The sequence below is a fragment of the Lycorma delicatula genome, chromosome 10 (genome assembly GCF_047948215.1).
Source record: "Lycorma delicatula isolate Av1 chromosome 10, ASM4794821v1, whole genome shotgun sequence".
Classification (NCBI taxonomy): domain Eukaryota; kingdom Metazoa; phylum Arthropoda; class Insecta; order Hemiptera; family Fulgoridae; genus Lycorma; species Lycorma delicatula.
In genome coordinates this window covers 25,872,570-25,885,909 of record NC_134464.1, presented here as the reverse complement: position 1 = coordinate 25,885,909, position 13,340 = coordinate 25,872,570, and the positions used below count along the sequence as shown (strand labels likewise).

Genomic DNA, 13,340 nt, shown 5'->3' with positions numbered 1-13,340 from the left:
AGCAAATCAGGCCTTGCTAAATTATCTGTAGTTGCCTTGCAGTAGTGTGTTCCTCCATATATATTAGCTTTAGAATCAGCAAGAACATAAACCTTTACTACCCATTTTGTCAGTTTATCCTTATTATAAAGTAATACTTTACCCTTGAAACCAACTGTGCTTTCATCAACTAAAATAAAATAAGATGTATGAAATGCTCCAAATACTTACTGTCCAAGTATTTCCCAACGTTTTTCAATTTATCCCCTTTTGAACGGTTACATAAATTAAGATTCAGAGAATATAAATGAAAGGACCAGAGAATTTGGCAAAATCTATTTCTGGAAAAAACATCCTTAAAAAATGACTGTTTCTCAGTTCAATCTTCAGAAAAGTAGTTCTGAAGAGAACTTTTTCGTGCAAACCCATATTTAGTAGTACTCCTAAAAAAAAAGCTTTTATTTCATCTAATGTTACAGGAGACCAGTTACACCAGATTGACCGCTGTCGAAGTGGTGTATTCTTTTGTATTTTTTTCTGCATATCTATTAGTCTCATTGGTGATTTCAAATAATAATTCATCAGACATGAACAACTGAAAAAAGTCTAGCTCACTAACAGGTTTATGATCTACAGTAGGAGCAATAAAACTTAATTGTTTACTGTTTAGTAAACATAAAAGGTTTATAATCTGGAACTTCTTCCTTCATGTTCACAGTAATCCAATTACGTTGAATGGGGTTATTACTAAAATTACCAAAACTCTATGCCTTTTAACCGTATTTACATTATTTTGGCTTACTCTTCACCTTTTAGCTACATTTATATTATTTTGAACATCAGAGTCATCAGCAGTTGGAAATAGGTTAGGTCCAGCAGGTAAGGAAATATTTGTACCTGTAACCTTACTTGTGCTTCGAGTTACTAAATTAAACTATTTACAGAATTATTCACACACTATTTACTGTTATATTTACATCACTATCAACTAAACTTAAGTTTCCTGCATCACAATCAGCATCACTTTCATTTTCTTCACACACATAAATGTTGTCCAATGCATCACTCGAATTATGGTTATTTTCATCTCTAAATATAGATTCAATAACTGAAATATAATTTAAAAAAGTCTGTATCATTATCTTCCAAGTTATTTTTACCGGACATGATGTAAAAAATTTTAACAATAAGTTTAGATAAAGCATGACAGTAAGTTGATACTCGAACACAAAGTAAACATTGAACACAATAACCTCACTAAGTTCAATCAGCTGAGTTACAACTCTCAAATAAGTGATTAAGTTTATTGAGACAGATTCCATTTATTATAATACATGTTTAGAAGAGCCCACTATCAAAATTTTATGAAGTCAATTGTAGAATATGTCAAAAATGCGTTATATCGAACTGAAGTTCAATGTCGGGTGCCAGCCGACAAACGATAGGAACTAGCCAATGGCTGTCAGTTGTCAGCCGACAAGAGAGTTGTAAGGGTTAAAATATAATTAATACTGCTTAAAGTTTACAATATAACCTTGAAAAATGGATGTACATCTGGTTGAAGAGAAGATGCACTATGAAGAGATGCCTGTGAGCTAGCCATATTCAATGTTTGTTGAGGGCCACCAGCAGCTGCCATATTTTTCCCATAACTTTCACAATCTGAAACATCTACCAGAAAGAAACATATAACAACTGTTATTATATGATACAAGAAAAAAAGTTTTAATTACAGTAATAATATTTGAATTTACATACACAAATTATAATTATAATATATAATGTAAATAAAAAAAATATACTTTTAAACACTTTTCTTAAGTATTGCAGAAATGATTTAACTGATGACAACACATTTTCCAAAAAAAAAATATATATATACATATATACATGTTGGAATATATAAAGAAAAAAATATTATAAAACCAATTGCTAAATATAATGGTTATAATGAATCTTTAATATATACAAAAAATAGATAGATAATATATGCAAAAAACAAATGTCAAAAAGGAACAATAATACATATTTAATACCAATAACACACAGAAAATATTGTTGAAAACATAACAAGGGTTTACGATAAACATTTATTTAGACCTGAACATACCAGAACCATTTGGAACCAACGATTTGAAAAATTTATATAGAGCAACTGATGATGCGAGGTACTCGCAAAAGAGCTTTTGCTTGGATTATGGTAGGTGTCATCCTATTTTATTTTATTTTATTAATTCTCTACTTGGGTTGATGGGATTAATATAATTTGTATAGTGAGAGGAATATGATTCCAAACAGGATCAATTTTAGAAATATATATACATATTTGAACATTCAAGTTAATTTGACAGAGCATGAAAACTGATGTACTGGCATTCAATAAGGTAACAAAATTAGCAATCAATCCTAAAATAAAGGTATTACTTCTCACAAAGTCTACAAATATCAGAAATGGATATGATTACATCACAATTCTTGGCAGTGTCATTTACTGACAGTAAGCAATACCTGCTTGCTGAGGCATTATTTGTTTGTTATAAAATAGTCATATAAACAAATATTCTACACGTGCATGAAACTGTTCTTTTGTAGTAGATGTCAGATACTCCTAGCAGTTGTAAAGGAATTTCTCCTTTTTTTTAAAATTTGTTTTCTAACCTTCTATTAAATGAAATTAAGAAACTATGTAACGATACTGAAATATGGCTAAACTACAAGTTAAGTGCAAAGAAAACCATCCTTTTATCTAAAAAAACCCAAAATAAATCTTTTTTATTAAAAATGTCCACCATAGTGAAACCGACTATCAGAAAAACATTTTTAAAGTCTTGAGAAAATATTAAGACCGTTCTTAAATATACTTAAACAACATTTTTTTTTTTTTTTTGTATAACCTACTTCCAGAATTAGCACAGGAAAACCAATTTTTGATATGGTATACACATAAAATACAATTTTTTTCCATTTAGTGACTCACACATATAATTTCAACAACAAATTATTATCTTTTGTAAAGAATCAGTAGTAAATATCGGTTAATTCAATCCTACTTAGCTACAGTATAGGCATAAACTTTCTTGTTGTTAGGAATACCCATACAATCTACAGAAAAATGAATCAAAACTAATTAAAAGAAAAATATATTATTCTAAATGGCATTAACTAAGTTTCTTAACCTAAATAACTTAGCATACCTGCCCTAGCATCCGCATTTATATCAACTTCAACTTCAGGTCCAGACATTGTACGTTGTTCTCGAGGAAGCTTCTTTTTCACATTATTCATTGCCGATTCACCTAATGGAGTGTTGTACGGAGTACAATATGAATGTGGTATGAAGCCCTCTTGTCTGCTTTCAGCGGCTATTACATAGACCCAGTCATTTTCCCTATACAATATATTCACAACCTGCAAAAAATTCATGGTAATAGAGGGTTTTATCAAAGTAATCAACAATTTTTTAATGTAGAAATTTTAAATAACATTTTAAAATATTGTATGAAAGCATATTTTAACACATTTAAATTTTTAAGAGATTGATATTAGTTTCAGTTAAGTTTCAAAGCAAAAATAAATCCCACTGGCATAAGCTTAAAAGAACAATATTTTAAAAAAGAAAGTGTTTAAGCATGAATTATTTTATTCACTTTGAGCATTAAATCTAATATTAAGTGCATTAACTTTGCAATGTTGTGCATTTAGTACAATATATAATTATAAGAATAATGAGCATTCAAATTACAATTTTACTCTATTTTTTGTTTTGTGCATTATATTAGCATCACACAAAAATATTGTGTGAATTAATATTTTACATTATGTGCATTACATTTACCTAAAATAAAATATTGAAATAAAAATAATAATAAGACAGCATAATTTTGTAATGAAATCAAAATTTATTTATTATAAGTTTAGCATACTTGACAAATACAACTTGAATCACTAACAGTATACAAACTTAAATGATAATTACAAGTTAATAGTATTAAAAAAGAATCTAATACATATTCGAAAATTTGTATAATTAATGCTTTCTTCACTTTAGATGGTCAGCCATGTCTTCTTTTCTATTGAATTTTCCAATTTTTCACCTCAGCTGGCAGATTTAAATACTTAAAACTTATAGCATATTCTAACAGTAAAAATATTAATATATATCTGTTTTTAAATTACGGAAAAATACAATACCCTTTCTGCCATTCTGTATCTCCTTGAGAGAACTGCAACCTACAATAAGATGATTTGCTTTTCATATAATGAGACTGCGCATGGATACAAAAGACGTAAACAAGCATGGCTGCAAGGAATGAGTGGCATTGCTGTTAATTTGCTGTTTTGTTTAAATCTAATCCACATTTTAAAATGTTAGGGGATATACAATGAGGATAGAGTGATTCACATTTTTTTTACCATAGTGAATGAAACAGTGACTAATGAATTATAGTAATCTAATTATAACTGTTGAATCATAGCAATTATTTGTGAAGTGTACAAAGGTTTATATTTTATTTAACACCCAAAATGGTCATTTAATTTTTATCAAGACGAATTTATTAATAAGGGAACATTCGATCTAATAAATTATATTTATTAACTCAACTCATTTCTACTAAATACTGAAAAAATACAAAAGAAATCCCAAGAAATTTTATTATCTTTTTTCTTCAGAATGCCTCCTTTAGTATTGTATATTTACTGCCCTTAATCACTTCACATTTTATTAAAAATAGTGCATGTTTAAAATGAACTATTTTGAAAATATAAGCCTTCTATGCTCACCAAATTGAATAATTTTCTTGTGATATTTTGATGAAATATTTAAATACTTAAGTTTCATTGGGAGAGGTCTGGCTACACTTTACAATTCAGTCAGACTCTTCATACACAAACAGTTTCAAGAGAAGGGAAAGTTGTTGTTTGGCATTTAGTAATCCAACACCTATATCCTATATCCAATTTAATTATATCCAATACCTATATCCATTTAATTTTTGGAGGAAAAAGATTTTGTGGTTTCATATAATTATAACAGGTCAAGGGAACTGTTGATTAGTATTATGCTGTTCCCAACCTAGATAGAACTGTGCTCACCACCCAAAGGATTGTAAGAATGGGTTCCTGATACCATTCAGTACCATGTGTCTGGTACCAGAGTACCTGACGGGAATGATACCAGTTTTGTATTATTCCCTAGATGGGGTCAGTTGTTTCACATTACAGTTCCTCTAGGAAAGATTATTCTTTCAAACCATCCACCCCTTTAACTTACCCTTGATTCCTTCTATCCAAATTTAAGATCTGAATATAAGTATACATATATCTGTATATAAATATATGGATATTATTATGTAGGTTAAGTATACAAAGACCTTACAGCTAGTGTACTTTTGGTATGATGTAGTTGTAGCTGCCCTTAGGCTGATTGGGGAATTCTACTTCCAGTCTGGTAGCTATATAATAAACCTATGGATGACATTAAAAAGGTAAACCCAAGAAATCCTCATAATTCTATATAAAAATCCAAATACAAGTCCCACAATGGTTAAAATAAAATCAACATAGATTCAATTACACCAAGTTATCGAATAAATTTTTTATTTTTTAAATAACTTTAATACAGGAAAATAAGAATACAAAAAAATACTTTAAACAAATTTTAGTAGGAAATATATTAATAAAATTTTTCATGCCTTAAAAATTACAATATTACGTGGAATAAAATGTTTAAAGTTTCTTTTAATGAGACAGAAATGTAGAAAAAGAAGATATAAAAATAAGATGTCTAATTTTTGTAATGCTAAGAAAAGTTATCTCTATTATAATAAATAGTAATTTACATATGTAAATTACATCACCTTTGTTTTTCAATTTTAATGTTAATAATCCAAGAAGAAAAATAAATATAAATAAAAAATAATAAACAAAGAAAAATAAAGGGATAAGATTAAGATAGAAATTTAAATGAAAAATAAAGATGATTTGGTACTGTTCTATTACATAAACCAAAAATGAGTTGAAAAGAAATATCAACTGGTGTAGAGTTAACTGAAAAGCAACAAATTTATTTTGAAAATAATAAGCAAAAATACTAAAACAAAAGTAGTGAAATGTGACAAAAAAAATCTTTCTATAATAAGTTAAAAATTAATATAGGAAAACATAATATACCATCAATATGTTAGGTGATTATGTTAGCAATTTTTATTTTCAAATAAATTTGAAAAAGATAACTTTTAACCACTTTGATTGTAAAGCTATCATATAACAAGACTTAAGAATTAATATAAATAAATAATCCAATAAAAAAATAACAGTAAATAAAAAATATTAATGAAATGCTAAAAAAAAGGGAATGTAATATAAAATAAAAATAACTGCTGACTAAAATCTATGCGTTACATTTTAGAACATTCCAGTCACAAGCAGAAAGTTAATTTAAACAGTCCATAGCACTCTCTATCTTCTGTCACAACCTAAACTTTATGTGGGAATAGACAAAACTATCTCAAGAAGACAGAGAGATAACAAGAACCTTTATTCAATAAAAAAAAACCATCCTTCCTTAAAAAAATTTAAAGAGGGTTAACCCATTTAATATTGTTACAATAGAAAACTTTAAAATAAAGATTTTTAATTTAAAATTATGAAAGCTTGTTAAATATTGCTTCCTATCATTATATGACAGTGATATTTTTTTATAATTGTTAATAAAATAAATTTCTCAATTAATTCTCGTCTATTACAGACATTTTCAATAACTTTGGTTTCTAGTAAACCAATTTTGTCATCAATTTCAAAGCAGTATTGAAATACAGCAGATTTATGTCATTTAGAAAGTTATATGACTAGAAATTTGCTAGTATAAAAGGAATTATAAAGAAATTCTTTTAAATACTCATATAGATTTTAGTATTTTATAGTAATGAAACATGAACGTCTATCATAAAATGCCTAAGAAGGGTTTTAAAATGTAGAAGAAGGAAATCAAAATTAAACAGTTGATAAATTTATGAATGAGGTTTTAATACTAATCAGGGAAAAAAGGGCCTACAAAAAATTTCAGTTAGAACTAGAGTAAGAAAGGGTTAAGGCTGCTCAGAGTCAATTAATTTAGTAATGGGTGGAAATTTAGAAACTACAAACTGTTACAAGACAGAGGAAAGAGAATAATAATTGAACTAAATAATTGAAAATATCTGATGAACAATAAAATTGAAACACTACAGGAAAAAAAGGAACAAATCACATCAAGTAACTCATAAGAAAAAAGCCTGAAATATGCCACTACAAATTATATTTATCTTTCTGTTACACACAAACCTGTCCACGTTTAACTTCCAACTCATCATCAACACATGGGGTGAAATCATGTAGAACAACCATTTTACTGTCTGGTGAGAGGCCGTTCTCTTTTTCAATTCCGACCCTAACCAGTGTCTCTATCGAAGCACTACCTGTGATGCGGCCCATACCTACCATATCCTTCTCTGATTCGCTCCCACCACCTGCAAGCAAGGAAATCATTCAAATTTATGTATGTGTGAATCTATTCTCTACTGAAGTATGATATAGAGTGAAATTCATATTTCCTCAGCATGTTCAAGATATTGTGCAGATATTGAGGTAAGATGCACCTCATAAACCACAGATAATTTGAGATCCATACACAAATAAAAAAATATATATTCATTAATAATTAGTTATAAACACTTACTGCTATTAAAACATGTTTATTTAAGAAAATTAAAAAACAAAATATAAGGGAATTTTTTTACGGATTTTCTACACTTTAATATTTTTCTACTATGCCTTATTTATAACTGTTGAAAAAGGTTGGTTCTGACTTTAATGAATGCATCAGCACGTTGGAATATAGTTTGAACTGTTCAAAGATCTCTGCGATAGCTTTAATGTTAAATTCTTGTATTTGGTACATTTTTACATTTAAGCCTGCAATGAAAATTAAGTTGAGTTTTCAATCAATTAGGAAACTAGATTATATTTTACAAACATTAATGAATTTCAGAGCAGTTATTTTAAATCCTATTAACAGTAAGTGATATGTTAAGATTGTACTTCAGATTTTAACTAATAAAAAAATAACTTCCAAAAACAAATTGTAAAAGAGATAATACTTAAAAACAGATACCATGAAAAAATTTTAAAAGAATAAAAACTCAAGATTTATTTTGTAGAAAGTACCAAACTAAACATAAATACCAAATTTCATAAGAACTCAACTATTTCAATTCTTTCTCATAATATACTGTAAAATATGTCGGATTGAGAGAAAATTATGCATTTTCAGCCAAGTTTGTACATACATCTTTGTTTGTAAATTTTGTTTTAAAATAAAGAAATAAATTGCTGTAGTTTTAACTGAACATAATGAATTAGAAATGTAAACAGCAGCCAAAAATTTGTCTAAAATTGACTAAGAAAAAATGACAAGTTTATAGACTCCACAAAAAATATCAGCTATGCAAGTCCCAAATGCTAACTAACAGTCAACAAACAAGTTGGGGACATGTTGTCTCATTTGACAATAAATGAACAAACTGGTACTGTAGGCAAGAGGCAAGACTCCTATTCATAATTTTGAATTTAAGATAAGGACACAAGAAACTCATTTCTTATACTGTTTGTTACAGAAACACCGTTCCTGGACAACTAAGGTTCTATATTGTTACAGCTGTGATGAAATGGTGATGACAAAAAGATTTTTGGGACTGGATGGTGACATTGTAAACATCTTGGAGAATGGTCAAACAAAACTAACCAGAATAAAGGATAAACAAAACGAACAATCTAATACAAACAGAGTACAAAATTGCTGCAAAAACTGCAAAAGATATATTATACTAACTAGCACATATATCTGAAATAAAAAAATTATAGTCTTTAATATTGGGAAATGGAATAAGCCATGAGGAATTCTGACAATGATAGAACATCACTTAAATAGATTAAGATCATATATTTTCACATTTTAATATTAAATATAAAAGATAAATTAAAAGTACAAATCAAAAGTAATTGGAACCAGTATTATAAATGATAATCTCTTTCTAACAGCTCATTCAAAACCTACCCAAAGCAGATAATCAGTAATTTTGTGACTACTAAATAGGTATTCCACCAAAGAAGACTGAATATGGTAAATCTACCTGCTATAATGACAAGAAAATAAAAAAAAAAACATAAAAATACAGTGGAACCTTGCTTAATGAACAGCTCTCATAACAAGTATTTTGCATAACGAGCAAAATAGATTGTAAAAAAAATAGCTCCCTTAACGAGTGACATTTGGCATCAACGAGTGACGTGGGAAAAAAGTTCCTTTCTCTTCACATCAGTCACTTGTGTGCATGCACTGTGGAACTTTTATCACCAGTGATACATCAGTCTGTTTAGGATTCATTGTGCTGCCTGTTACTGCCACTTGTGATTACAAATTATCCAAACTTGTTTACACATTGTTTATGATTTTTAGGTTAAGTAACCCTTGCAAAAATGTCCCCCAATGAATAAACCACAAGAAGGCAGGTATAAGAGAAAAAAATAATCGTAGAAATGAAACGTAAAATCATTGAAAAGTGAGAAAAAGGTGTGAACGTGGCTGACCTAGCACACACATACAATCGGTCTACATCAACGATCTGCACTATCCTCAAGAACAAGATCAAGGAGACAGATGTTCAAAGGGAGTGACAAGAATATCTACGCAACAGTTACGTATTCTTGACAATGTTGAAAGGTTGCTTCTCATATACATAAACAAAAAGCAATTGCAAGGCGATACTATTAACGAAAACATCATTTGTCAGGAGGCGCAAGTTATTTTCACAGACCTCATTAAGAACACGCCAGGATCATCAACGGCCAAAGAAGTATTTAAGACTAGATGGGTGGTTCGAGCAGTTTTAAGAGAAGAACTGGCATCCACAGCGTTGAGACATGGTAAAGCAGCATGCTCTGACACAAAGGTAGCTGACATCTCTTCGGCGACTTCAAAAAGCTTGTAGATTCTGAGGGTTACCTCCCATAACAGGTTTTTAATTGTGACAAGGCGGGTTCCTTCTGGAAAAAGATGCTTAAGTGAACATATATAACAGCAGAGGAGAATGCATTGCCCGGCCACAAGCCAACAAAAGACCGGTTCATTTTTCAATTTAAAAATGAAAACGCTGCTTGTTTACAATTCAGAAACTCCACAAGCCTTCAAGAAGTGCGAGTCCAGAAGAGCAGGTTAAATGTGAAGTGAAGATCCAACAAGGCTTGGATGACACATCACATTTTTACTGATGGATCAATGAAGTTTGGTCCTTCTGTGAAAAAATATTTGCTCGAGATGAATCTGCCACTCCATGTCTTGCTTGTTATGGACAACGCACCTGCCCATCTTCCAGCTCTACAGGATGACCTCCTTGAAGAATTTATTTCATCAAGATCCAGTTTCTGTCTCCCATCATCACTCCGTTACTTCAGCTTATGGGCCAGCAGGTTATTTTACACTTTAAGAAACTCTCAAAATACTCTTTGAGCGTTGTTTTGAGGTGACTAAAGGGACCAATCTCACTCTCAGAGTTTTGGAAGATCACTTTTACATCATTACTTGTCTCAAGATAAGGCATGGGAAGGGGTCACCAAGAGAATCCTCACTTCTACTTGGAAGAAGTTTTGGCCAGAAAGAATTGTTGAATGTGACTCTGAGGGATCTAAGACAGTATCTGCGGAGCCTATAGTCAATGAGATGTCTTTGTCCAATATCATGGGACTGGAGGAGCATAAAAATGATGTTAGCTTGTGGAAGAGCACAACCAAGAGCTGACCACCAAACAACTTATAGAATTGCTTGCAGTGTCTTTCACAGCAAATAGTTGTGAAGGAGAGTTTTATCAGTGAAGATGGACGAAGAAACAGCAAAGCAACAATCTTCCTGTGCAATAAAAGAAATGCTGAAAGCATGGGAAACTGTTGCATCGTACATTGAAAAGCATCACCCTAATAAGACGGTGGCTATGTGCGCTATAAATTTATTTAATGATAATGCGGTGTCACATTTTCATCAAATTTTAAAACGTCAAGAAAAACAAATGTCGCTAGATAGCGTTCTAATAAAAAAGAGTAAGATATTTTGTCATAAATTCATAAATAATAAACTATATATGGATGATTTTACTCCTTAACAATCTATGTATAAGTAATTTTTTTTAAATGAACGTTACATATAAAAAATGTTGAATATTTTTTGGCATGGAACACATTATTGTATTTTACAATAATTTATACAGGAAAAATTGTTTTGCTTAACGAGTGTTTCACATTACGAGTAAAATTCTAAAACAAATTATGCTCGTTATGCGAGGTTCCACTGTACTTAAATTGAAATATTAGCAAAGAGGTAAATTAATTTTACAATAATACCTGAAAGACAGAACGATATGTGCATTATTTTAATTATGTGAATAATGCCAGCAAATATAAAATTCAAGAGAAATGTAATATATTGCAGCATCACTAGATGAAATCTGAAAATCATGTATTAATTCTAAGTATTCCAAACACAATCTTTAAAGTGTGGACTACTGATGAAGATATCTTATGCAACAGAATTTCATTTTCAATTTTCCTAATGGCTACAATCAATTAATTACTTAATTATTAAGTTTAAGAGCATATATAGATATTCATAATTACACATACAATGAATAATTCACAGTATACAACTTCTTTAAATTGAAAAATTAAACGAGAAACTATAAATAAACAAATAAAAAACAAAGTAAAGATTTCAGCACTAAATGCAGCACCACTATTATAAAATGAGCATGAACAATATGACTATTTAAACAAACACAAAAATAAAAATAATTTATGTCAGAATTCAAGATATTTACAATGCTTTACATTCTCTATAATGTACTATTAGCCATAGAAAAAAAATATATATACCACAAATATAACTTAAAAATAATCTTAATAAGAACGAAATTGCTTAGACCTACTAAAAAAAAATGCATTTTTACAAGTTTTTACTCACTTCAATATCATGTAAAAAAAATACCCAGGAAACGGGTAACAGGAAAATCAAATCAAAAAATAACTTAAAAAAATAATAACACAATGTCAATTAATATGCAACATCGCAATGTGGGTCTATTACAATAGTAATACATTGCAGGCTATTATCAAATAAAAGAACATAATTCATCAGGATGGCCTCTTATATAGCATCAAACTTTCTTTAATACAAACTTCAATAAATATGAGATTTATTTTTCTTTTACATCTGTCAGAATTAATATTCATTAATAATTTCAATCATCACCTTCAGCTACCAATAATTAATCAACCTGACACTCAACTATTTTTTTAACAACAAAAAAATAATCCAAACAATTATCAACCAAAAACTATTTTTTGAAATAAACTGGGTAATGAAATGGCAACCTGATAGTTAACCTAAACATTATTCAACCCTAGAAGAAGATAATACAATTCAACAGACTTCAAGAGAATATAAAAAACAAATAATTGATAAGTTAGTTAATTCTCTATTGGTAAAATAATAATACTATAAAATAAAATGATTCAGAAAAAGAAATGAAGTTGCCTTTGTTGATAACATTCTATTAAAATCTGACCTCCTTTGAAAACATCTAACAACTTGTCGAATCGAGGAAAGAAAATGAGGATCACAATATGGTAACATTATCTAACAACAACAGAAAATAAACTTGGAATTTTTCTTTCGATAATTTCTTTACAGAAAAAAAGATTCAAATGTTTTTACAATGACTAGTATTGAGGCATCAAATCATCAGTCAACTTTCATCGGATAAAAATAATATAGCATATTACTTTTAACCTGTGGATGAAATAACATTAAATTACACTAAATATTAATTAAGACTACTCACTTTTCTTCTTCTTCCCTCTTCGTATTCGTACAGGACAAAGAAAAGCCATAATAACCAAAATGCATTATTTATCTTCAAACCTATTTTCGGCCATTACCCTCAATTTCACTCAAACTTCAAATTGTCAGTTGACATTTGGAATGAAAACATTAACACCACAATTAAAAATTTTAGTAAAGTAAAAGGTATTACGTAAGAAAATTCGTGATAATAAAAATAAATGCTTTAAATTATTAATCCTGTTTATATCTAAATGCAGTAGAGATTTAAACTGGATTATTTTATTTTTGCTTTAATAAATTATGTTTAAGTTATGAATTGTTTTGTTTAAAATAAACACATAACGAAACAAGCAAATAAAGGAATTAAAAATGTTGAATAATCCAGTTCAAAAAGAAAGGTATATTCCAATACGCATAAAACGTAATTTTGTAC

At 29.1% G+C, this 13,340-nt stretch overlaps 1 protein-coding gene across 1 annotated transcript in view; it reads right to left on the bottom strand.

Annotated features, from left to right (window-relative positions):
* Dlish (Dachs ligand with SH3s) overlaps window positions 1-13,020 on the bottom strand; it is a 32,423-nt gene extending 19,403 nt beyond the window's left edge. The window contains exons 1-4 of the mRNA XM_075376529.1: window positions 12,906-13,020; window positions 7,303-7,487; window positions 3,174-3,387; window positions 1,514-1,650 (exon numbers count right to left, since the gene is read on the bottom strand). Of these exons, the coding sequence (XP_075232644.1) occupies window positions 1,514-1,650; window positions 3,174-3,387; window positions 7,303-7,487; window positions 12,906-12,954 (585 nt within the window). The 5' untranslated portion in view covers window positions 12,955-13,020. The remainder of the gene's footprint in view (window positions 1-1,513; window positions 1,651-3,173; window positions 3,388-7,302; window positions 7,488-12,905) is intronic.
* Window positions 13,021-13,340: the final 320 nt, after the last annotated feature.